This window comes from Tursiops truncatus, chromosome 20 (genome assembly GCF_011762595.2).
Source record: "Tursiops truncatus isolate mTurTru1 chromosome 20, mTurTru1.mat.Y, whole genome shotgun sequence".
Classification (NCBI taxonomy): domain Eukaryota; kingdom Metazoa; phylum Chordata; class Mammalia; order Artiodactyla; family Delphinidae; genus Tursiops; species Tursiops truncatus.
The window spans coordinates 28,397,478-28,424,953 of record NC_047053.1 but is presented as its reverse complement, the minus strand read 5'-3'; the positions used below and the strand labels follow the sequence as shown (position 1 = coordinate 28,424,953).

General features: G+C 38.1%; 1 protein-coding gene across 2 annotated transcripts in view; it reads left to right on the top strand.

Annotated features, from left to right (window-relative positions):
• The window catches only part of HSF5 (heat shock transcription factor 5), a 52,219-nt gene that overhangs the window by 18,810 nt on the left and 5,933 nt on the right, over positions 1–27,476 (top strand). The window contains exons 4-6 of one of the 2 annotated variants that reach the window (XM_073797844.1): positions 217–738; positions 3,589–3,766; positions 17,454–17,546. In XM_073797844.1, coding sequence (XP_073653945.1) covers positions 217–738; positions 3,589–3,766; positions 17,454–17,546 — 793 coding nt within the window. The remainder of the gene's footprint in view (positions 1–216; positions 739–3,588; positions 3,767–17,453; positions 17,547–27,476) is intronic. The other variant, XM_019945526.3, reaches the window with a different exon arrangement.

Here is a 27,476-nt window from a genome sequence, read left to right as displayed (position 1 = left end):
TAATATAGTGGTTGACACATAATAGTTCCTGTGTAAGTGTTAACAATAGAGTCGAAGCTACTACTGCTGAAAAGTTGATTGGCATTCAAGTTTTCTTAGTGAGCTTTAAGTTTAATTTGTTTATATTTAGCGTTCATCAGCCTAAATGTTGTTGCTTTCCTCCTTAATCTCATATTTGGTTTTCTATCCAAACAGTCCTATTTTCTCTTTTCCCAGAATCCTCCAGTGCAATCCTCCTATCCAGTTGAATTTCTGCCTTCTGATTGGCCTTGCAGTGCTACTGATGAAAATAAAAAGTCAGAATTAAACCTAGAGGCTGCTTTTCAGATAGTAGATGAGTTGCATTCCTCCCCTAAATTGGAGATGGTAAAGGTGGAGCCTGTTGAGAATCAGTGCTCAACATCTCAGTCTAACAGAGGCCAACATATCCTAGCTAATTCAAACAACAGCAATCCATCTTCCACAAGTCAGGCTAGCCAGCTGGAGCCACTTACTGCTGTAGGCTCAGATATTACGTCTTTTGTGGCTGGAACAGAACAAGCAATTACCTGCTCTCTACCACAGTCACCTGAGTACAACTATACCATCCACACGGCTCAGCCTGTTGAAAACACTACAATGCAGGAGTCTGCAGCCAGTCAGCAAGCTCATGTCAAACCGAAGGAGCAGCTAAGTCATAATCCATCTCCGTCTTCAGTAGTATTTGTGCAGGAAGGGCTACCGTTCAGCACACACGAGGTAAGAGGCAAAGAAAAAATCCTAATAGAGCTCAAAGGTACCTAGTGCTTCTTGCTGAAGACTGTTCTAGTGGAGACTTTGTCCAGGTTTTATTTGGGTTTAATACCAGTTCATTATGCTCTTCAGAAGGATCGTGTCCCAGTGGTTCTGCACAAAAGATTCAGAAGTAACCTTAACCTTCAGGCATCCTCTCACTACGTTGTGGTCTGAAGTCAGCCTCTAGAGAGGCAGTCTGAATGAGCATTGTGGTATGACTGATTTGCATGTTAAAAGCATCCCTTGAGTTTTGCTTCCTAACTTAGTTTGGATGGACTAGGTGTGCCTGGCTGATTAAATTCCACTCCTCAGAAGGGATGGTTTATCTCATAGATAATATCAGGACTTTCCTGGCCATTTGTAGCATGGAGGTAAGGAGATGGTTGGAGGTGTTTTCATACTTTCTTACAGCATCATTGAATTCCAAATTTTTTTTAAAGATTTATTTATTTGCTTAATTTATTTTTGGCTGTGTCGGGTCTTAGTTGCAGCAGGCGGGATCTTCGTTGAGGCATGTGGGATCTTTTGTTGAGGCATGGGGGATCTTTCTTTGTGGCGTGCAGGTTTTCTCTCTCTAGTTGTGGTGTGCAGGCTCCAAGGCGTGTGGGCTTTGTAGTTTGTGGCACGCCGGCTCTCTCGTTGAGGCGCGCGGGCTCAGTAGTTGTGGCGTGAGGGTTTAGTTGCCCCATGGCATGTGGGATCTTAGTTCCCTGACCAAGGATTGAACTCGCATCCCCTGCATTGTAAGGTGGATTCTTTACCACTGGACCACCAGGGAAGTCCCTATAGAATTCTAATTTGACTTGACAGCATACTGTGTTTAAATTTCCCTACTAATATTCTCATTCCTAAAGCAGAATTCTGACTCTAGTTTGAGAGATATATTCTGAAGGTAGAGACTAATTCCTTTATTGCTGCTAGCTTATGACCAAGAAATGAATAAACTTTGATTCCAAAAAATAAAAGTACATCCAAATTAAAATCACTTTTGTGATTATTTTTTTTCCTACTTAATTTTTTTTCTTGATCTTAGCCTGATACATATGTATTTCATTTTGGATTTTTTTTCTTTAATGGAACTGAAAATGTCTTCATTGTTAGAGATTCCCAAGATAACTTTTTGGCAGTTTGTGTGTGTGTATGGGGGGCGGGTTGTGGCCGCACTGCACGGTTTGTGGGATTTTAGTTTCCTGACCAGGGGTTGAACCCAGGCCCTCGGCAGTGAGAGCGCAGAGTCCTAACCAATGGACCACCAGGGAATTTCTGGCAGTTTTTAAAATGCATTCTTTTCTAGCTCTAACTTTAGATCCAAATGTCTTATGGGGTTTTTGGGTTTATTTATTTATTTAATTTATTTTTGGCTGTGTTGGGTCTTCGTTGCTGCACATGGGCTTTCTCTAGTTGCGGCAAGTGAGGGATACTCTTCGTTGTGGTGCGTGGGCTTCTCATTGCAGTGGCTTCTCTTGTTGTGGAGCACCGGCTCTAGGTGCGCGGGCTTCAGTAGTTGTGGCTCGCGGGCTCTAGAGCGCAGGCCCAGTAGTTGTGGTACACGGGCTTAGTTGCTCCGCGGCATGTGGAATCTTCCTGGACCAGGGCTCGAACCCGGTCCTCTGCATTGGCAGGCAGATTCTTAACCACTGCACCACCAGGGAAGCCCTATCTTATGGTTTTTATCAACTCATTGTCCTTCTTGAGCCCAACTGTTGAGATCCGGTATACTGTGTATTAATATTATAAATTCAATAGACCAAAGATAGTCCCATTATGTTTCAAATATGCCTGTGAAAAGAACATGATATTTGCCTTTATTCCTTCGTAGTCACATCCAAAAGATTAGATTTTGTACCTTAAAATTGCATTCACACAGTTATTTTTTTTTTAATTTGGATATCACAGCTTTTGAAAGCTATATTTTGAACTCCTAGCTCTACTTCATTATATTGTTTTATTTTAAAATAAATTCATAAACAAATAGAGTATTTGAGAAGTTGGTCAGCTTGACAAAGGGATTTGATATTCCAAAGAAAACATAGGAACTCCAAGAGAGAAATTCATATGTCATAAGCAGAGCAGATCTAGATTTCATAGGGAGTGAAGCTTATACAAATTTGAGGTCCTCATTAAGCCAAAGAATACAAAATTAATAGAATAAAGTGTTTATAACCCCTCTGACATCATCCAACAGGATAATGCCTATGGCCATTCCAGTATCACCAAGAGGGGCAGGCAATCTGATGGAAGGGATGTTAGAGTGGGAAAAGATAGTGGTATTAACCAATTGTGAATTTGTGTGATGTGAATTTTACCAAAAAAGAAAAAAGAAACTTCATGGTGAATCTTCCTCTGATCGTAAGTAAATATTGTAGCTCCATAGACATTTCAGTAGTTTGTGTATGGGGAAATATACATCTTACTACCGAATATTCAGATTAGCTTAACAAAATCGGGTGGTATCATTCTTTTTTTTTGGCGGTAAGAAAATGGCGGGTCTCTCACTGCTGTGGCCTCTCCTGCCGCGGAGCACAGGCTCTGGACGCACAGGCTCAGCGGCCGTGGCTCATGGGCCCAGCCGCTCCGCGGCATGTGGGATCCTCCCGGACCGGGGCACGAACCCGCGTCCCCTGCATCGGCAGGCAGACTCTCAACCACTGCGTCACCAGGGAAGCCTGGGTGGTATCATTCTTAAGGATGAAAAGCCTTACAGTCTTATTTGTTGGATCATGTTTCTATAGTAGAACTCCTGTGATAAAATATCTTAGCTTTTAGTAGATATTTGGGGAAAATTTGGAATAATGAGTGGGTTTAATATTTTAGGTGGATGCCAGTATAAAATGCCAGATGAAAACACCTGAGAATATCTTGCCTTCAGAACAGATGGGATTCCTTATTTCAGAAATGGGGCCTGCTAGCAAGCCTAGTAAAGACACAGGTTTATCCACTCCAGCCAGATACAGCGAGCGAAGAAGCAACTCACAGCAAGGAAAGTCCCCTGGTAAGGATTATTGTGCTCTAGAATGCTAGCAGTAGAATCATAGTGTAGAATTAATATATGAATGATAGTTTTTCTAGTCTTCATTTATTATTCATAATTGTAATATACTAATCACATTGCTGTTTCATACAACTGCAATTTTAACTCTTTATTTTTTCTTAATCATCCTTTTAAAGTATGTAAACGTTATATTCCAGTATTGCATGTAAGAGTATGAGCTTTTGAAAAGAGAACATGGTAAGTAAAAGCAAAGGAATTTGGATTATTTAACTTGGAGAATGCAAGGATGAAGGGTGATTCAATAACTGCTTCAGATGCCAAAGACTTTGTAATTACGGAAGTACTTGTTCTCTTATTAGCAGAGTATAGTACAAGAGGGAATATGCTTAAACTGTGGCAGGAAAAAATTAGATGGACATTAAAGACATTATCCTGAGCATATTATAAAGATACTCTAAAGTATGACTCTGTATCAATGGGATTTTTCTTGTGGTTTGTAGGAGCCCGAGTGATTGTTTTAGTACAGTTGCTGCTACTCTTTCTAGGGAAATTGGAAAGAATCATTTTTTTAAGAAAATGGTGACATCCAATAAAACATGTTTCTTGTATGATCCAAAACCAAGTCATCAAAGTCTTCAGTGGACAACTTGAATATTCTCAAATTATATGCATGTCAGAGGCATGCAGTTCAGTGAATTAATGAATCAGGTTAAGCAATCATTTTAACCCATAAAAATTGGAAAAATCTTGGGAACTTCTGTGAGAATTTCTCCAAAAAGCAAACTAATAGTAATATGATCGAGATGTTGTTTAGACTCATTGGGTTCTTTCTGCAAAATGCCTTTTAGACTAAAAGCTATCTTGATCACTCATTTTGTTTGTTAAACTTAGCTTGCACAGTTGCTTTTAGTTGAGTATATGATCCAATCTACGATCAAAGATTAAGATTTCTTACCACTGCAGATGTTCAAAGCAATGGCACAGACTTTGAAGGCAATTTAGAAAAGGACAGTGATGAATATTTACTACACACTCACTTTTATGACATACAGCAAACTTGATGAAACTGGTATTATCGTCTTAAAGATCGGGAAACTTAATCTTGGAGAGGATAAGTAACTTGTTCAAGATCACATTAATTTAGCTAATATTCTACTCACAGTCCTTCTGTTGACTGTGTCCTTTGATGCACAAAAGTTTTAAGTTTTATGTAGTCCCATTGGTCTACTTTTCCTTTTGTTGCCTGTGCTTTCGGTGTTGTATCCAAGAAAGCATTGCCAAGTCCAGTGTCATGAAGTTTTTCCACTATGTTTTCTTCCAGGAGTTTTATAGTTTTAGGTCTTATATTTAGGTCTTTAGTCCATTTTGAGTTAATATTTGTAGACAGTGTAAGGTAAGGGTCCAACTTTATTCTTTTGCATGTGGACATCCAGTTTTCCTACAACCATTTGTTGAAGAGACCTTTCCCCACTGAGTGGCCTTGGCATCCTTGTTGAAAGTCATCTGACCATATATGTGAGGGTTTATTTCTGGTTTCTTTATTCCAGTCCACTGGTCTATTTTTCTGTCGTTATGCCAGTACCATATAATCTCTGTTTAACCAATCAATTCTGCCATTGTAGCACAAAAGCAGTCATAGATAATACATAAATGAATGTTTGTGGCTATACTTCAGTAAAACTATTTACAAAAACAGTTGCTGGGCCCAGTTTGACCCAAAGGTCATAATTTACCAACCCCTGAGTTAGACTAACAGTTTATTTCTGAAAAGCAATAGTGGAAGCCAGAAAGGAGTAGAATCATATTTTTAATATATGAAAAGAAATCCGCAGTCCTGGAAATCTCTACGCAGCCAAAAGATCCTTCAATAATGATGGCAAAAATGAAGACATTTTCAGATAAACACAAAATAGAGAGCATGTGCCACAGCAGATAAACAGTAAAGGAAATTCTACAGAGTGGTCTTCAGGCAGCAGGAAACAAGGAGACATACTGTAGCTTCTAGGGTAATCACCAAAATTGGTATAGAAATAATCCAAAAAAAAAAGGCAGGAAAGGAGGAAGCAAGGAATTAAAAATAAGGAAGACAGAGAAAACAAATAGTAAAAAGGTTGACCCAAATTTAGCCAATACAACTATTATATGTAAATGGTCTTAAAATCTCAAAGACAGAGATTGCTAGAGTAGATAAAAGGGCAAACTCCTACTATAGGCTGGCTACAGGAGACATGTAGGTTGAAAGTAAGTGGATAGAAAAAGATACAACATGCAAACAGGAAGAACGAGAAGGCTGGTATGGTTATTTTTAAATATCAGAAAAAATAGACTTTAAGACAAAGAGTGTTATAAAGAGGCCCACTTCATAATGATGAACAATTCATCAGGGAGGTGTATCAACTGTAAATGTGTTTTTTGTAGTAATAGAGTTTCAAAATACATGAAGCAAAAATTGACAAAAATTAAAGGGGGAAACACAATTCGTCAATGTACTAGGATATTTTAATACTTCTGTCTAAGCAATTGATAGAACAACTAGACAAAATATCAGTAAAGACATAGAAGATCTGAACAACATAAACACCTTGATCTAATTGGCATTTATAGTACACTGAGCATCCAACAACTGCAGAATATACATTGTTCTCAAGTGCATATAGTACATTTACCAGGATAGGTCATTCATCGGGCCATAAAACAAGTCTCAATACATTTAAAAGAACTGAAGTCATACAAAGTGTACTTTCTGAATATAACAGGATTAAATGAGAAATCAGTAACAGAGTAATTAGGAGAACCTCAGATATCTGGAAATAAAGTGACATACTTCTAAATAATTTGTGAATCAAAGACAAAATCACAAGGAAAATTAGAAAATATTTTGACAATGAAAATACAACATCACAGTTTGCGGGATGCAGCTAAAACAGTGTTAGAATGAAATGTGTAGCTTTAAATGCTAATATTAGAAAAGAAGTAAGATCTAAAATCAATGACCTGAGGTTTTACCATACGAAACTAGAAAAAGAAGAGGAAAGTAAACCCAAAGGAAATACTAAAAATAAAAATAGACATCAATGATATAGAAAACAGACAATTGAGAAGACTAACAAATATAAAACTGGCTTTTTGAAAAGATCAACAAAATTGACAAACTCCTAACTACACTGATCAGGAAAAAGAGAACAAAAATCATAACTACCAAGGATGAAAAGAGATTAACACCTCAGAATCTGTGAATAGTAAAAGGATAGTAAGAGAATATTATGAACAGTCTTATGTTAATGAACACAACCACATAAATGGAATAGCCACAGCTCTTAAAAAATACACCTTGTCAAAATTCACACAAGAAGAACCAAGGAATAGCCCTATATAGATTAAAGAAGTTGGTTATCAAACATTTTCCTCAAAGGAAGGAAGAAAACTACAGACTAATAATCCTCATGAATGTAGATGCAAAAATAATTAACAAAATGTAAGTAAATTGAATGCAACAATATGTAAAAAGGCTGATAGACAAAGTAGAGTTTGTCTCAAGAATGCAAGGCTTGATTGAATTTCAAATGCTAATATTATGCACCATATTAACAGAGTAAAGGAGAAAAAACTCTATGATGATTTTAATAGATTCAAGGAGAGCACTTGACAGACTTCAGCACTCATTTGTAATAAAAACTCTCAGCAAAGTAGGAATAGTAGAACATTTCTCAAACTGATAAAGAATATCTATAAAATATGTATAGTGAGGATCATGATTAATAGTGAAAGACTAAACTGTTTACTCCAGAGACTGGGAACAAGGCAAGGATGCCCACTTTACCACTTGTATTCATTATTGTACTGGTGGACCTAGCCATTGCAATAGGCAAGAAAAAGAAGTAAAAGGCGTAAAGATTGGAAAGCACACAACTGGAAAATGAAATTTAAAAAAAATAAAACATTTATGGTAGGCCCAAAATCATAACATACCTAGGAATAAGTTGAACAAAATATGTCTAAGGCCTCTACGCTGAAAACTACAAATTTTGCTGAAAGAAATTAAAGAAGACAAATAAATGGAAAGATGTGCCATGTTCATGGATAAGAATACCCAATATTGTTAAAGTGACAGTTCTCCCCAAGTTGATCTATAAATTCAATGCAATCCTAATCAAAATTCTAGTAGACTTTTTTTTCTTTAATGACAAGCTGATTCTAAGATTTAAAAGAAAATGCAAAGGACAGAGATTAACCAAAGCAATTTTTAAAAATAAAAAATTGGAGGAGACTTTACCAGATTTCAAGACTTACCATAAAGCTAAAATAATCAAAATCGTTTGGTATTGGTGAAAAGAGGGACCTATAGATGAATGAAACAAAATAGAGAGTCCAGAAATAGATCCGCACATATGTGGTCAATTGATTTTCAACAAAGGTGCTAAGGCAGTGCAATGGAGAAAGGAAAGTGTTTTCAACAAAAATTAACATTGACCCATACCTCAGCCTGAAGGAGCAAGATGGCAGAGTAGAAGGACGTGCGCTCACTCCTTCTTGCAAGAGCAGCGGAATCACAACTAACTGCTGAACAGTCATCGACAGGAAGGCGTTGGAACTCACCAAAAAAGATACTCCACATCCAAAGACAAAGGAGAAGCCACAGTGAGACGGTAGAAGGGGCGCAATCACAATAAAATCAAATCCCGTAACTTCTGGGTGGGTGACTCACAGACTGGAGAACACTTATACCACAGAAGTCCACCCACTGGAGTGAAGGTTCTGAGCCCCACGTCAGGCTTCCCAACCTGGGGGTCTGGCAATGGGAGGAGGAATTCCTAGAGAATCAAACTTTGAAGGCTAGCGGGATTTGATTGCAGGACTTCGACAGGACTGGGGGAAACAGAGACTCCATTCTTGGAGGGCACACACAAAGTAGTAAGTGCATCAGGACCCAGGGGAAGGAGCAGTGACCCCCATAGGAGACTGAACCAGACCTACCTGCTAGTGTTGGAGGGTCTCCTGCAGACGCAGGGGGTGGCTGTGGCTCAATGTGAAGACAAGGACACTGGCAGCAGAAGTTCTGGGAAGTACTCCTTGGCATGAGCCTTACCAGAGTCTGCCATTAGCCCCATCAGAGAGCCAGGTAGGCTCCAGTGTTGGGTCGCCTCAGGCCAAACAACGAACAGGGAGGGAATCCAGCCCCACCCATCAGCAGACAAGCGGATTAAAGTTTTACTGAGCTCTGCCCACCACCAGTCCCTCCCATCAGGAAACTTGCACAGGCCTCTTAGATAGCCTTATCCACCAGAGGGCAGACAGCAGAAGCAAGAAGAACTACAATCCTGCAGGCTGTGGAACAAAAACCACATTCACAGAAAGATAGACAAGATGAAAAGACAGAGGGCTATGTGCCAGATGAAGGAACAAGATAAAACCCCAGAAAAACAACTAAATGAAGTGGAGATAGGCAACCTTCCAGAAAAACAATTCAGAATAATGATAGTGAAGATGATCCAGGACCTCGGAAGAATGGAGGCAAAGATTGAGAAGATGCAAGAAATGTTTAACAAAGACCTAGAAGAATGAAAGAACAAACAAACGGAGACGAACAATACAATAACTGAAATGAAAAATACACTAGAAGGAATCAATAGCAGAATAACTGAGGCAGAAGAACAGATAAGTGACCTGGGAGACACAATGTTGGAATTCACTGCCACAGAACAGAATAAAGAAAAAAAATGAATGAAAAGAAATGATGATCTTTTGACAAAATTCAACACCCATTTATGATAACAACTCTCTAGAAAGTGGGCACAGAGGGAACCTACCTCAACATAATAAAGGCCATATATGACAAACCCACAGCAAACATCATTCTCAATGGTGAAAATCTGAAAGCATTTCCTCTAAGATCAGGAAGAAAATGAGGATGTCTACTCTTGCCCCTATTATTCAACACAGTTTTGGAAGTCCTAGCCATGGCAATCAGAAGAAAAAAATAAAAGGAATACAAATTGGAAAAGAAGAAGTAAAACTGTCACTGTTTGCAGATGACATGATACTACACATGGAAAATCCTAAAGATGCTACCAGAAAACTACTAGAGCTAATCAATGAATTTGGTAAAGTTGCAGGATACAAAATTAATGCACAGAAATCTCTTGCATTCCTATACACTAACAATGAAAGATCAGGAAAAGAAACTAAGGAAACAATTACCATTCACCATTGCAACAAAAAGAATAAAATACCTAGGAATAAACCTACCTAAGGAGACAAAAGAACTGTACTCAGAAAACTGTAAGACACTGATGAAAGAAATCAAAGATGACACAAACAGATGGAGAGATATCCCATGTTCTTGGATTGGAAGAATCAATATTGTGAAAATGACTATACTACCCAAAGCAATCTACAGATTCAATGCAATCCCTATCAAACTACCAATGGCATTTTTCACAGAACTAGAACAAAAAATTTCACAATTTGTATGGAGACACAAAAGACCCCAAATAGCCAAAGCAACCTTGAGGGAAAAACACGGAGCTGGAGGAATCAGACTCCCTGACTTCAGACTATACTACAAAGCTACAGTAATCAAGACAATATGGTACTGGCACAAAAACAAAAATATAGATCAATGGAACAGGATAGAAAGCCCAAAGATAAACCCATGCATCTATGGACAACTAATCTATGACAAAGGAGTCAAGGATATACAATGGAGAAAAGACAGTCTCTTCAATAACTGGTGCTGGGAAAACTGGATGGCTACTGTAAAAGAATGAAATTAGAACATTCCCTAACACCATACACAAAAATAAACTCAAAATGGATTAAAGACCTAAAGGTAAGACCGGACACTATAAAACTCTTAGAGGAAAACATAGGAAGAACACTCTCTGACATAAATCACAGCAAGATCTTTTTTTGATCCACTTCCTAGAGTAATGGAAATAAAAACAATAATAAACAAATGGGACCTAATGAAACTTAAAATCTTTTGCAAAACAAAGGAAACAAGACGAAAAGACAGCCCTCAGAATGGGAGAAAATATTTACAAACGAATCAGCGGACAAAGGATTAATCTCCAGAATATATAAACAGCTCATGCAGCTCGATATTAAAAAAACAAACAACCCAATCAGAAAATGGGCAGAAGACCTAAATAGACATTTCTCCAAAGAAGACATACAGATGGCCAAGAAGCACATGAAAAGCTGCTCAACATCACTAATTATTAGAGAAATGCACATCAAAACTACAGTGAGGTATCACCTCACACCAGTTAGAATGGGCATCATCAGAAAATCTACAAACAAATGCTGGTGAGGGTGTGAAGAAAAGGGAACCCTCTTGCACTGTTGGTGGGAATGTAAATTGATATAGCCACTATGGAGAACAGTATGGAGGTTCCTTAAAAAACTAAAAATAGAATTACCATATAACCCAGCAATCCCACTACTGGGCATATACCCAGAGAAAACCATAATTCAAAAAGATACATGCACCCCAATGTTCATTGCAGCACTATTTGCAATAGCCAGGTTATGGAAGCAACCTAAATGCCCATCGACAGACGAATGGATAAAGAAGATGTGGTAAATACATACAGTGGAATATTACTCAGCCATAAAAAGGAACGAAATTGGGTCATTTGCAGAGACGTGGATGGATCTAGAGACTGTCATACAGAGTGAAGTAAGTCAGAAAGAGAAAAACAAATATCGTATATTAACGCGTATATGTGGAGTCTAGAAAAATGGTACATATGAACCGGTTTGCAGGGCAGAAATAGAGACACAGATGTAGAGAACAAACGTATGGACACCAAGGAGGGGTGAGGGGTGGGGGATGAACTGGGCGATTGGGATTGACATTTATACACTGATATGTATAAAATGGATAACTAATAAGAACCTGCTGTATAAAAAAATAAATGAATTTCTAAAATTAAAAATAAATGGACCCATACCTCGTACCATACATAAAAATTAACTAAAAAAGGGATAAAAAAAGGAAAAAAAATTAACTGAAAATGAATCACAGACCTAAGTATAAAACCTAAAACTTTTTGAAAAAACAATAAGAGACAAACTTTGCTACTTTGGGCAAAGATTTCTTAGAACACAAAAAGTATGATCAATAAAGAAAAAAATGATAAATTGGATTTCATCAAAATTTAAAACTTCTGCTCTTCGATAGATATCATTCAGAAAATGAAAAGGCAAGCCAAAGCCTAGGAATAAATATTGACAGCAATATTAAAATCAAAATATCAAAACAAAGACATATCTAGAATATAAAAACTCTTACAGTGCAGTTCAAAAATGGGGTACAATATGAACAGACATTTCACAAAAGATACACAGATGGCCAGGAAGCACATGAATAGATGTTTAATCATCAGAGAAGTCGGTTAAAACTGCAATGAGATATCACTGCACACCAATTAGAATGGCTAAAGTTTTTTAAAAAGGAAAAAAACCATGACCATACCAGGTGTTGATAGGGCACTGGAACTCTCATACACTGCTAGTGGGAACTTAAAATAGTATAACCACTTCTGGAAACAGTTAGGCAGTTTCTTAAAAATTAAGTTAAATATATAAAATCAAGTTAAACTTTGTCCATCCTTTTCTCTCAACCTAATGGCACCTATATTGAGATCATCTGAAAACGAGGGTTTGATTGGGAAGATAACACCCTTAATCTCACCTTTGCCATAGTCTATCAGAGATACTTGAGAAAAGCTTGAGGCCCTCATTAGAGGTACCTCTTACTACTGTTTCAAGTTGGGATAGTAAATTACTTCGATGCACACCCCAAATTACTGAACGCTAGTCAGTTGGTTTTCGACCACAGACAGAGGAATATTCCCTTCCGTCTCTGCTTGCACACTGGCTACCTCTAGCCTGAGTTCATCTCTTATTTTAGGGCTTTGCTGAATCGTCAAGAAAACAGCCAACACATTGTGAATTTTGTCAGCCTTTCCCCGTATGGTTACATGCTCGCTTGGCATGTGGTCTGCTTTCCAGGGTACCACAGGCAGTGATTTTACCAAATGTTTTGAAATAGATTTCAATGATCACCAACGTTCTAGCCTGATGTGCCTTAACCACCTGCTGTCTGACTGCTAAGCCAGTACCACGTATTTTAATTTGAATTACAGCAGCACCTCACTTATAGATTCCAAATTCCATATTAGTCCACATATAAGTTAGGCTACTGTAAAAAACAAAACATAAAAACCAGTGTCTTAAACAATTTAGAAGTTTATTTTTTCCTCATAATAACAGTCCAGAGCTGATGTGGCAGCTTCGCTTTTCTCTGCTAGCCCTCAGGTGTGACGTGGTGAAAGATGGCCCACCACTCTATCCTCATGTCAGCCAGCAGGGTGCTATAAATATCCCTTCCTTTTATGAGCATAATCACTGCTTATGCTCACATCAGTTTGACTAGAACTTAGTCACATGAACAGGCTGCAGGGGAGCTTGGAAATGTGGTCTGTAGCTGTGTCCATTTGCCTGTGTAAACAATACCATGATTTAAAAGAAGAATAAATATTAGGAGACAACTAGCAGTCTCTGTTACATGGACTAAGAGAAAATATTTACAACACAAAATATAAAGCATTGTATTCATAATACATAAAAGCTTCTACAAATCATTAAGAAATAAAGCAATCCAATAAAAAGAAATAAAATAATATTAATGTGCAGTTCAATTGAAGAAATACACATGACCAATAAGTGTATAGAAAGATGTTGAACCACTCAGATAAATCAGTAATCAGAGAAATGCAAGTTATAAATCAACCAAAAAAAATTTTTTTTTGCCAGTCTGACAAAACTTAAATTATTGATAATATCCAGGTTGATAAAGGCGTAGGGAAAAAGGAACCTCCTATACACTGTAATTGGAATGTGAATTTGTAGAGCCAATTGGAGGGCAATTTGGCATGATCTGTAAATAACTAAAATGCTTATATGCTTTGACTCAGGAATCCCATTCCCAGGAATCTCTCCTACAGAGTTCAGTGTAGTGTGTTATTTATAATAGTAAACATTTGGAAAAAAAGCATAAATGCCTGACAGTGGAGTATTAGACAAACTACGATAAGTTCATGTAATGAAACACTGTGCAACCATTTAACAAAATAAAGTAGCTTGATATGTTGTTACTTGGAAAGATAGAAAGTGTTCGTAATATGTTAAGTGAATGAAGCAAGTTGCAGCATACTGTGTCTAGTACAACCCCCTTTCTAGGACAAAAAATATATATATACTGTAAAATTATAGAAAAAAGTCTGGAAGTAAATAAAACTGATACATATAACAGTGGTCACCTCTGGGCAAGTAGAATTGGAGGTGTAGAGAGGTATTTTTTTTGCTTCTTAATTTGTGTTTGAGGGTACACAATGGTGGGATTATGGGGAAATCTCCCTTTTTGTATTTGTCTAGATTTTTAAAATTGAAAAAATATTTTAAATAGTTTAAATACTGTAAAGAGTTTTCTATAGTATGAATATAAAAGCCTCAAAATAATAGGAATGAGCAATTTAATGTTTTGAAAAAAAATTTATATCCCAGATATTAATCTGACTTTTGAGATTTAGATATGATTGACTTAAGCTAACCTTATCCCACACCAAAAACGCTTTTCTAAGATTTCTGAGAATTTCTAGGGCTTACAGTGGCTTTTATTTTTGAGTTTCTGCTTTTGCTTAATTCTAGATTCATCCATTTCTCACCTCCTGTAGGTGTTCTGTCTGCTCCTTGCCAGACCAGATGCAGAGCTCAGCCCCCTTACTTTGATTTCTCCCCTCCCCTGAGCATTTACATTAGGTATTTGTATGTGTAGCACACTTTTCTGAAGATTTGGTGAGGTAGAAAGTGTTTGCATTTAAAATATTACAAATAATTAAAAATGGAATGTTAGCCATTGTTCTTTTTAAAGGGCCTTCAGTCAGTTTACCGCTTTCTCACCTTTCCTTGTCAGTAGTCAGTGTGGCCTCCTGTCATGTTGTCCTCTTTCCTTGTACTAGCACCATACCTCCTCTTCTCTGATATCTTTTTTTTTTTTTCATGTTCTTTAATCAGGCCCTGAATTTTGTGTCTTAGGCAGAGAAGGTTAGGAATCTCTTCTGTTTCCTGATGAGGCCTTGAGACCTTATCTTGCCCAACCAAAACAACCTGTCAAGATATATTCCTCAACAGACAGTTACGTCCCCAAGAGGAACTCTGGTTTCTGCTGTTAAAATAATTTCCTCTCTTGGGCTTCCTTGGTGGCACAGTGGATGAGAGTCCGCCTGCCAATGGAGGGGACACGGGTTCGTGCCCTGGTCCGGGAAGATCCCACATGCCGCGGAGCGTCTGGGCCCACGAGCCATGGCCGCTGAGCCTGCGCGTCCGGAGCCTGTGCTCCGCAACGGGAGAGAGGCCACTACAGCTAGAGGCCCGCGTACCGCAAAAAAAAGAAAAGAAAAAACCTCTCTTATGGTTTTAAGTGTAACTGATAAAGTAGTTAGCACATTAATTATCTTTTTTAACTCTTCCTTTTTTTTTTTTAATTAAGCCTTATCCTTTGGTCAGTGGTGTTGGCAGGTGAGTCTTAACTGACCTTGGCTTCCTGCTGTGAAAGAGAGGAGTTGTGAAATGTTGGCATTATTGTGACATCGAATCACATTTTCATTTTATTAGGGGCAGGGAGCAAATAACTTATGCTTAAACTAGAACCTGTTTGCTAAAAAGTTAGCTTTTGTAATGAAAGTGTAAGGAGAAATACAATTCATGAAGTTGCAAATTATTCTTCCTTCATAGAACTTAGCCTAACAAACAGTTGATCTATGAAAACATGGCTACATATAAGGTCCTGTGACATTAAAAGATTTTAACCAAAGTCAGTATAAAATTTATATACTATCTATTAGAGGCTGTACAGCACAGTCAACAGGAAGAAAGCCTCTGGTGTTAGAAAAAACTAAATTAACATCTGGATTCTGCTATTTACTTAACTTCCCTGAGCCTCAAGTTTCTTCATCTGTAAAATGAAGATAATAATAAAACATATGTTTATATAAAACATGTAACTGGCTTAGTATGGTGCCTGGCATATAGTAAGTACATGGTAGCAACAGAATTTTAGCAAAATTATTATTTTCATAATACTTACTATTTTGATGTTTATTACTGTCAAATGCTTTTCAAATGACTGGTCTCACTTTAAATTCATGTGGGCTCTTAGTGTTGCCAGCAGTTCTATAATATTTCCCTAGGCAGTACACTCCCCATTTTCCAAAGCCACTTTATCATATCTTCTCTCTGCTCCACCTTCCAACACAACTCCTCTCTTTTCATTCTCAGCTATGACCTTGTTTCTTACTGAGAAAATAGAAGCAGCTAGAAGAGAACTTTCATATCTTTCCACCAACAAATTTATCAGTCTACCACTTGTGTAACTCTACACTCTGCTTTTCTTCCTATTATAATGGAAGAAAGCCAGTCCTCCCATATGTGTACACAGTCCCCTTTTGTGTACTCACAGACTTAGCCCTGAACAGTTATCCTCCCTTACTCTTCAGTAATTACATCTTACCTTTTATGTTAGATAATTCCCATCAGCATACAAACATGCCATCATAGGTTCTATGTTAAAAGAAATTCCTCTCACCTTCCCTTCATTCATATTTTCATCCAGCTACTCCTCCGTTTTTCTCTTCCCCTTAGAGAAAAGCTCTTTGAAAGCCTATCCTTATCTCAACCAGGTTTTCCAATCAGGTTTTCATTCCGGCTACTCAGCTGAAACTGTTCAATGTCAAGGTTTCCAATTACTGCTCTTGTCAAGGTTTCCAATTACTGCCATGTTGCCAAATCCTGTGGTCCATTCTCAGTCCCACTTGACTGTACCTCAGCAGCATTTGAACAGACTACCTCAACCTTCCTGAAATACTTTCTTCACTTGGCTTCTGGAACATCACCCTTTCCTGGTTTTCCTTCAACCTCACTGGCCACTCCGTAGTTTCTTTTACTGAATCTTCTTTATCTTCCCTGACTTCTAAATATTGATGAGTCCCAGAGCGCAATTCTTGGACCCCTTTCCTTCTCTATTCATTTCCTAGGTTATATCAACAAGTCTCACTGCTTTTGTCTAAATGGTGATGACTCCTAAATTTATATCTAAGCCTCTATCTTCTCTGAACTCCAGGTGTGCATACCTTTTTCCCCTTGCCACTTCTTTGTTTGGATGTCCAGTAGTGTCCCAAATGCATTATAATGCCACCCTTTCCCCAGTTTTACTTATTTCAGGAAATAATACTTCTAGTCACCTCTAGTCAACCAAAAGTCTTGGAATCTTCCTTGACTCTCTTCTCTCTCATCTCACATCCAACCCATCAGCAAATTCTGTCAGTTCTATCTCAGTGTAGATCCAGAATCTGACCATTTCTTATCACCTTTACATGCTATCACCATGGTCCAAGCCACTACATCTCTTGCCTAGATCTTTCTGCTTCCACTGTGTGCCCCTACAGTTTTTTCTCCACACAGCAATCAGAGTGATACTTTAAAATTATTTCCCTGTTTAAATTTTTCCAGTGGTTTTCCATCACATTTAGAATAAAATCTAAAAATCCTTACTATGATTTGGCTCCTGGTAACTGCTCTGACTTTATCTCCTGCCACCTTCTATCTCTCTCATCTATTCCAGCCATAGCAGCCCCTTCACTATTGTTTGAACGCACCAAGCATGGTCCTGCCTTCACACTTGCTGTTCCCTCTGCCGGAAATGTTCTTCACCCAGGTATTCACATGGCTTGCTCCTTCATTTCATTCAGTTCTCTACTCAAATGCCAGCTCATTATAGGAACCTTCCTGATCCTACTGTCTGTAATAGCACCCTATTCTCCATGTCCTGCCCTCCTTCAGTCCCTATTCTTTTTCCTTGGCTTTCTTCTATAATGTTCATCGCTACTTGACATTTTATATTTATTATTTTTCTCCCCCTCTAGAAGGTTAGTTCCATGAGGGCAAGGATTTTGTTTTGTTCATTGCTGTATCTCCAGCACCTGGAGTATTACCTGTGGCACTCAGTGTTTATACACTGTTATCTTACTAATATACTTTTCAAAAAAGATCCTTGGAAAAAAGCAATCTTAAAAAAAAATTGTGGTAAAATATACATAACATAAAGTTGAGCCATTTTTAAGTGTATAGTTCAGTGGCATTAAGTACATTCACATTGTTCTGCTACCATCACCACCATCCATCTCCAGAACTCTTTTCATCTTGCAAAACTGAAACTCTATACCCACTAAACAATTCCTATTCCTCTTCTCCCCCCAGACCCTGGAAAACCTATTTTACTTTCTGTCTCAATGAACAATCTTTAATTAGCCAACAAAAGATAAGTTTTGAACATCTGGGGAGTCAAATTCAACCCATAGGTTGCTTTTAATGAGTGCTTATTAACAACTACTCTGGGGTTGGTACAGTGCTAGGTACACTAGGGATACAAAGGTAGTGTCCTGTACAGTTTTATTCTGCTGGAACTAAGAATTGCATATGTTTTACTAAAGATAACCATCCTATATCTCGTTACTATGCTCTGACATTGAAAACTGAGATATATTTGGTTATGAGTTTTATTTTTATGGCCATTTTCTGCTTTCCCCTTCTTTTTGTCCCATCATTTCAAACTGATAGGAAAGTATACATTTTAGGGGAGATTCACATAACAGAAAATTAACCACTTTAAAGTGAAAAGTTCCATGGGACTTAGGCCATTCACAATGTTGTGCAACCTCTATCTAGTTCCAAAACATTTGCATCACTCCAAAAGAAAACCCCATATTCATGAAGCAGTTGCTCTCCGTTCCGTCCTCTCCCAAGCCCTTGGCAACCACCAGTCTGTGTTCTGTCCCTGTGGATTTACCTATTCTGGATATTTTGTATAAATGAAATCATACAATGTGTGACCTTTTTGTGTCTGGTTTATTTCACTTGGCATGATGTTTTCAAAGTTCATCCACAAGGTAACATGTATATCAGAACTTCATTCCTTCTTATGGCTAAATAGTATTATGTTGTATGTATATATGACAATTTTTTATCCACTCATCTACTGATGGGCATTTGGGCTGTTTCTACCTTTTGGCTATTGTGAATAGTGCTGCTATAAACATTGTACATGTATTTGAATATCTGATATCAATTCTTTTGGGGATATACCTAGGAGTGGAATCGCTGGATCATTTGGTAATTCTATGTTTAACTGTTGAGGAACTGCCAAGCTATTTTCCATAATGGCTGAACCGTTTTACATTCCCACCAGCAGTGTACAAGAGTCCCCATTTCTCCACATCCTCCCTAGCACTTGTTATTTTCCGCTTTTTATTATCACTATAGTCATGCTAAGTAGGTGTGAAGTGGTATCTATCTTATTGTGGGTTTAATTGCATTTCCCTCATGACTAATGATGTTAAGCATCTTTTCATGTGCTTGTTGGACATTTGTAGATCTTCTTTGGAGAAAATATAATTTCTTGGACAACTGTATAATAATATTCGATTTGATGAAATATTCTCCTATTTTGGTTAAATTTCTCTTGGTTAAAGCTGTGGTGTGTGCTATTAGAGCAGAAGTTGGTAAACTATGGCCTATGGGCCAAATCTAGCTCACTGGTTGTTTTTATATGGCCTGCAAGCTAAGCATGTAGCTAAGCTAAGTAAATTTTTTTACATTTTAAATGGTTGAAGGGGGGGAGGATCAAAAGAAGAATATTTCATGACACATGAAAATGATTCAAATTTCAGTATCCATAAATAAAGTTGAATTGGAACACACAACCATACCATACATTTACATATTATCTGTGGTTTCATACTGCATCAGCAGAGTTGAGTAGTTACAGTAGAGGCCATGTGGCCCCTAGAGCCTAAAGTATTTGCTATCTGGCTCCTTACAGAAAAAGTTTGCCTACTCTGTGTCTTACTTCATTCTACTGCTATGACAAAAATACCATAGACTAGGTGGCTTATAAATGACAGAACTTTTTCTCACAGTTCTGGAGGCTGGGAAATCCAGGATCAAGGTGCCAGCAGATTCAGTGTCTGGTGAGAGCCAGTTTCCTGGCTCATAGACTGCCGTCTTCTTGCTGTGTCTTCACATGGCAGAAGGGACAGAGGAGCTCTCTGGGGTCTCTATTATAAGGACACTAATTTCATTCATAAGAGCTCCACCCTCAGGACCTAATCACCTCCCCAGAGTCCCACTTTCTAACACCATCACATTGGGGGTTAGGTTTTAATACATGAATTTTGAGGAGATATAAACATGCAGACTGTTACACCCTGTATTAGAAAGTCCTCATTCTTAGCTTCTAATTTTTCACAGTCCTGATCATTGATGGCCAGAGAAGCCATTAAGAGTCAGGAGGGGTCCCTGGTTTGTTCCCGGGTTTCAGCACATACACAAAAAAAAGAGTCAGTAGATACTTGTGGGAGGACTCAAAATGAACTAGTATTCAGTTTAGTTCTTGTAGATGATGTATACTAAATCCAATTTTAAAGTATTAAAGGTAGGAACTAAATGTAAACTTTCTAAAATATCACTTAAATTTCAACTGTCGCTATCATTAGCAGTACCTCCCCTCAATAAAGTTCCAACTCTCCCATTATTTATGGTAAAAATAAGAGAATTTCTTGAAATCACATCTAAAGAGTCCTTTGGCCCCAAATTCTGAAGTACTATGATTCCACCATTAACTGTTGGAATGTTATTATGTTGCTCAGTATCCCACTGAACAGGGGTTTCCTGTATCCCAGAACTTATCAGTGCCCTTCTGTAACTGAATTGGTTTGAAAATTTGTCTTCCCTAGGGCATCTTCTTACACTTTAAGCTTTCTTTGAATTTTTTTTCAAGTAGGAGACTTCAAGTTGGTTAGGTATCCAGATTGTACTGATTTCAATAGATGTGCGTTTTGTTAGAAGGAGGTTGTTAATCACAGTCATTGCATGCTGTGTGTAGGCCTTTTGAACACGTGTTGACTTAAGAAAATACCTTTTGGGGCTTCCCTGGTGGCGCAGTGGTTGAGAGTCCACCTGCCGATGCAGGGGACATGGGTTCGTGCCCTGGTCCAGGAAGATCCCACATGCCGCAGAGCGGCTAGGCCCATAAGCCATGGCCGCTGAGCCAGCATGTCCGGAGCCTGTGCTCCGCAACGAGAGAGGCCACGACAGTGAGAGGCCCACATAACGCAAAAAAAAAAAAAAAAAAAAAAAAAAAAAAAAAAAGAAAATACCTTTTGGATAAAAAAACATCAAGAGGTGCAGAAAATTAGACTCAATAATGCTGCTCCAATTTCTACAATGATATTACCCTAAACCAAGATAGGGTAATATCAGCCAGATATTAATCACCCTAATAACACCCAGATATCAGTCTTATTGTGCAAGCTACACTCTCTTATGTTCTGATAGGTTACTTTATAGTTAAGGGAAACTGAATGTTTAAGAGCAAAGTTCAGTCCACTCCTGAAGAAAGGACTTCGCATTCTGTAGCTATTGGATTATGGATGAGATTTCGTTAAGGTAATAGCCTCCAAATCCTAGAGAGTGTTCTTAGTAGGAGTTAACATTCCCAGGGAATTTCCTGGCCATCCAGTGCTTAGGTCTCCGTGCTCTCATTGCCAAGGGCCTGGGTTCGATCCCTGGGCAGGGGACTAAAATCCCACAAGCTGTGTGGTGCGGCCAAAAAAAAACAATCCCAAATGAGTAGATGCAATGCTCCTGTCCCTGGAGGCCTTTCAGCTCTCAAATCAACTCAGCCACTGTGATTCTCAAACACTTATCTTCTCTGAGGAGTATACAAGTTTCTCTTCTTTTTTTTTTCCTCTCTCTATGTATTTTATTTTATTTTTTTATTGGGGTGTAGTTGTTTTACAATGTTGTTAGTTTCTACTGTACAACGAAGTGGAGTTCCCTGTGCTATACAGCAGGTTCTTATTAGCTAGCTATTTTATACATATTAGTGTATATATGTCAATCCCAATCTCCCAATTCTTCCACACCCGCTGACTTTCCCCCCTTGGTGTCCATACATTTGTTATCTACATCTGTGTCTCTGTTTCTGACTAGCAAACCAGTTCATCTGTACCATTTTTCTAGACTCCACATATATGCATTAATATACAATATTTGTTTTTCTCTTTCTGACTTACTTCACTCTGTATGACATCTCTAGATCCATCCACATCTCTACAAATGACCCAGTTTCGCTCCTTTTTATGGCTGAGTAATATTCCATTGTGTATATGTACCACCTCTGCTTTATCCATTGGTCGGTCGATGGACATTTAGGTTGCTTCCATGACCTGGCTATTGTAAATAGTGCTGCAATGAACATTGGGGTGCATGTGCCTTTTTGAATTATGGTGTTCTCTGGGTATATGCCCAGTAGTGGGATTGCTGGGTCATGTGGTAATTCTATGTTTAGTTTTTTAAGGAACTGCCACACTGTTCTCCATAGTGGCTGTATCAGTTTACATTCCCACCAACAGTGCAAGAGGGTTCCCTTTTCTCCACACCCTCTCCAGCATTTGTTGTTTGTAGATTTCCTGATGATGCCCATTCTAACTGGTGTGAGGTGATACCTCACTGTAGTTTTGATGTGCATTTCTCTAATAATTAGTGATGTTGAGCAGCTTTTCATGTGCTTCTTGGCCATCTGTATGTCTTCTTTGGAGAAATGTCTATTTAGGTCTTCTGCCCATTTTCTGATTGGGTTGTTTGATTTTTTGATGTTGAGCTGCATGAGCTGTTTATATATTTTGGAGATTAATCCTTTGTCCGTTGCTTCGTTTGCAAATATTTTCTCCCATTCTGAGACTTGTCTTTTTGTTTTGTTTATAGTTTCCTTTGCTGTGCAAAAGTTTTTAAGTTTCATTAGGTCCCATTTGTTTATTTTTGTTTTTATTTCCATTACTCTAGGAGGTGGGTCAAAAAGGATCTTGTTGTGATTTATGTCAGATAGTGTTCTTCCTATGTTTTCTTCTAAGAGTTTTATAGTGTCTGGTCTTACCTTTAGGTCTTTAATCCATTTTGAGTTTTTTTGTGTGTATGGTGATAGGGAGTGTTCTAATTTCATTCTTTTACGTGTAGCCATCCAGTTTTCCCAGCACCAGTTATTGAAGAGACTGTCTTTTCTCCATTGTATATGCTTGACTCCTTTGTCATAGATTAGTTGACCATAGGTGTGTGGGTTTATCTCTGGGCTTTCCATCCTGTTCCATTGATCTATATTTTTGTTTTTGTGCCAGTACCATATTGTCTTGATTACTGTAGCTTTGTAGTATAGTCTGAAGTCAGGGAGTCTGATTCCTCCAGCTCCGTGTTTTTCCCTCAAGGTTGCTTTGGCTATTTGGGGTCTTTTGTGTCTCCATACAAATTGTAAAATTTTTTGTTCTAGTTCTGTGAAAAATGCCATTGGTAGTTTGATAGGGATTGCATTGAATCTGTAGATTGCTTTGGGTAGTATAGTCATTTTCACAATATTGATTCTTCCAATCCAAGAACATGGGATATCTCTCCATCTGTTTGTGTCATCTTTGATTTCTTTCATCAGTGTCTTACAGTTTTCTGAGTACAGTTCTTTTGTCTCCTTAGGTAGGTTTATTCCTAGGTATTTTATTCTTTTTGTTGCAATGGTGAATGGTATTGTTTCCTTAGTTTCTTTTCCTGATCTTTCATTGTTAGTGTATAGGAATGCAAGAGATTTCTGTGCATTAATTTTGTATCCTGCAACTTTACCAAATTCATTGATTAGCTCTAGTAGTTTTCTGGTAGCATCTTTAGGATTTTCCATGTGTAGTATCATGTCATCTGCAAACAGTGACAGTTTTACTTCTTCTTTTCCAATTTGTATTCCTTTTATTTCTTTTTCTTCTCTGACTGCCATGGCTAAGACCTCCAAAACTATGTTGAATAATAGTGGCAAGAGTGGACATCCTTGTCTTGGTCCTAATATTAGAGTAAATGCTTTCAGTTTTTCATCATTGAGAATGATGTTTGCTGTGGGTTTCTCGTATATGGCCTTTATTATGTTGAGGGTGGTTCCCTCTATGCCTACTTTCTGGAGAGTTGTTATCATAAATGGGTGTTGAATTTTGTCAAAAGCTTTTTCTGCATCTATTGAGGTGATCATATGGTTTTTTTTTTTTTTTTTTGGCGGTATGCGGGCCTCTCACCGCTGCGGCCTCCCCCGTTGCGGAGCACAGGCTCCGGATGCGTAGGCTCAGCGGCCATGGCTCACGGGCCCAGCTGCTCCACGGCATGCGGGATCCTCCCAGACCGGGGCACGAACCCGCGTCCCCTGCATCGGCAGGCGGACCCCCAACAACTGCGCCACCAGGGAAGCCCGATCATATGGTTTTTATCCTTCAGTTTGTTAGTACGGTGTATCACATTGATTGACTTGCATATATTGTAGAATCCTTACATCCCTGGGATAAATCCCACTTGATCATGGTGTATGATCCTATTAATATGTTGTTGGATTCTATTTGCTAGTGTTTTATTGAAGATTTTTGCATGTATATTCATCAGTGATATTGGTCTATAATTTTCTTTTTTTGTAGTATCTTTGCCTGGTTTTGGTATCAGGGTGATGGTGGCCTCATAGAATGAATTTGGGAGTGTTCCTTCCTCTGGAATGTTTTGGAAGAGTTTGAGAAGGATGGTTGTTAGCTCTTCTCTAAATGTTTGGTAGAATTCACCTGTGAAACCATCTGGTCCTGGGCTGTTGTTTGTTGGAAGATTTTTAATCAGAGTCTCAATTTCAGTGCTTGAAATTGGTCTGTTTACATTTTCTATTTCTTCCTGGTTCAGTCTTGGAAGGTTATATCTTTCTAAGAATTTGTCCATTTCTTCCAGGTTGTCCATTTTATTGGCATAGAGTTGCTTGTCTCTTAGGATACTTTGTATTTCTGCGGTGTCTGTTGTAACTTCTCCTTTTTCATTTCTAATTTTATTGATTTGAGTCCTCTCCCTCTTTTTCTTGATGAGTCTGGCTAATGGTTTATCAATTTTTTTTATCTTCTCAAAGAACTAGCTTTTAGTTTTATTGATTTTTGCTATTGTTTTCTTTGTTTCTATTTCATTTATTTCTGCTCTGATCTTTATGATTTCTTTCCTTCTACTAACTTCGGGTTTTGTTTGTTCTCTCTGTAGTTCCTTTAGATGTAAGGTTAGATTGTTTGAGATTTTTCTTGTTTCTTGAGGTAGGATTGTATTGCTATAAACTTCCCTCTTAGAACTGCTTTTGCTGCATCCCATACATTTTGGATCATCGTGTTTTCATTGTCGTTTGTCTGTAGGTATTTTTTGATTTCCTCTTTGATTTCTTCAGTGATCTCTTGGTTATTTAGTAGTGTATTGTTTATTAGCCTCCATGTGTTTGTGTTTTTTATGTTTTTTTCCTGTAATTTATTTCTAATCTCATAGCATTGTGGTCAGAAAAGATGCTTGATACAATTTCAATTTTCTTAAATTTGCTGAGGCTTGATTTGTGACCCAAGATGTGATCTATCCTGGAGAATGTTCCATGTGCATTTGAGAAGAAAGTGTAATCTGCTGTTTTTGGATGGAATGTCCTATAAATATCAATTAAATCTATCTGGTCTATTGTGTCATTTAAAGCTTGAGTTTCCTTATTAATTTTCTGTCTGGATAATCTGTCCATTGTTGTAAGTGAGGTGTTATAGTCCCTCGCTATTATTGTGTTACTGTCGATTTCCTCTTTTATAGCTGTTAGCATTTGCCTTATGTATTGAGGTGCTCCTATGTTGGGTGCATATATATTTATAATTGTTATATCATCTTCTTGGATTGATCCCTTGATCATTATGTAGTGTCCTTCCTTGTCTCTTGTAACATTATTTTAAAGTCTGTTTTATCTGATATGAGTATTGCTACTCCAGCTTTCTTTTGATTTCCATTTTCATGGAATATCTTTTTCCATCCCCTCACTTTCAGTCTGTATGTGTCCCTAGGTCTGAAGTCGGTCTCTTGTAGACAGCATATATGTGGGTCTTGTTTTTGTATCCATTCAGCGAACCTGTGTCTTTTGGTTGGAGCATTTAATCCATTCACGTTTAAGGTAATTCTTGATGTGTATGTTCCTATTACCATTTTCTTAATTGTTATGGGTTTGTTTTTGTAGGTGCTTTTCTTCTCTTGTGTTTCTCACTTAGAGAATTTCCTTTAGCATTTGTCGTAGAGCTGGTTTGGTGGTGCTGAATTCTCTTAGCTTTTGCTTGTTTGTAAAGCTTTTGATTTCTCTGTTGAATCTGAATGAGATCCTTGCTGGGTAGAGTATTCTTGGTTGTAGATTCTTCCCTTTCATCACTTTCAATGTATCATGCCACTCCCTTCTGGCTTGCAGAGTTTCTGCTGAGAAATCAACTGTTAACCTTGTGGAGATTACTTTGTATGTTATTTGTCATTTTTCCCTTGTTGCTTTTAATAATTTTTCTTTGTCTTTAATTTTTGTCTGTTTGATTACTGTGTGTCTCGGCGTGTTTCTCCTTGGGTTTATCCTGCCTGGGACTGTCTGCACTTCCTGGACTTGGCAGGCTATTTCCTTTCCCATGTTAGGGAAGTTTTCAACTATAATCTCTTCAAATACTTTCTCGGGTCCTTTCTCTCTCTCTTCTCCTTCTGGGACCCCTATAATGTGAATGTTGGTGCGTTTAATGTTGTCCCTGAGGTCTCTTAGGCTGTCTTCATTTCTTTTCATTCCTTTTTCTTTATTCTGTTCTGCAGCAGTGATTTCCACCATTCTGTCTTCCAGGTCACTTATCCGTTCTTCTGCCTCAGTTATTCTGCTATTGATTCCTTCTAGTGTATTTTTCATTTCAATTATTGTATAAGTCATCTCTGTTTGTTTGCTCTTTAATTCTTCTAGGTCTTTGTTAAACATTTCTTTCATCTTCTCGATCTTTGCTTCCATTCTTTTTCCGAGGTCCTGGATCATCTTCACTACCATTATTCTGAATTGTTTTTCTGGAAGGTTGCCTATCTCCACTTCACTTAGTTGTTTTTCTGGGATTTTATCTTGTTCCTTCATCTGGGATGTAGTCTTCTGCTTTTTCATTTTGTCTATCTTTCTGTGGTTGTGGCTTTCATTCTGCAGGCTGCAGGATTGTAGTTCTTCTTGCTTCTGCTGTCTGCCCTCTGGTGGATCATGGTTCTCTTCTGAATGAAGTCCTATAAACCTCTAGTAACATCAGGCTAGTCTCTGTCTTTTTGCATTTTTATTGGTTTCTATACTTTAATTCCTTGATTGGCAGCTTTGTTAATGAAGGAAGCTCACTTTAATAAAATTATTGTGTTTAGATGCTTGTTCTTAGAAGCTGTGTGCCAAATGCTTTTTTTAAAAACATATTTATTTATTTGGCTGCCCTGGTTCTTAGTTGTGGCACACAGGATCTTTGTTGCAGCCTGTGGGATCTAGCTCCCTGACCAGGGATTGAACCCGGGCCCCCTGCATTGGGAGCGCAGAGTCTTAACCACTGGACCACCAGGGAAGTACTGACAAATGCTGTTTTAAAGCCCAATCATTAAGGCTAAGAGGATTTGTTGCTCATACATAACTCACTACATAACTCATTCTGAGACTATTACAGAGCCATACAGACTATTGTTTCTTTAAACATGCCTATTTGTGATGTGCTGT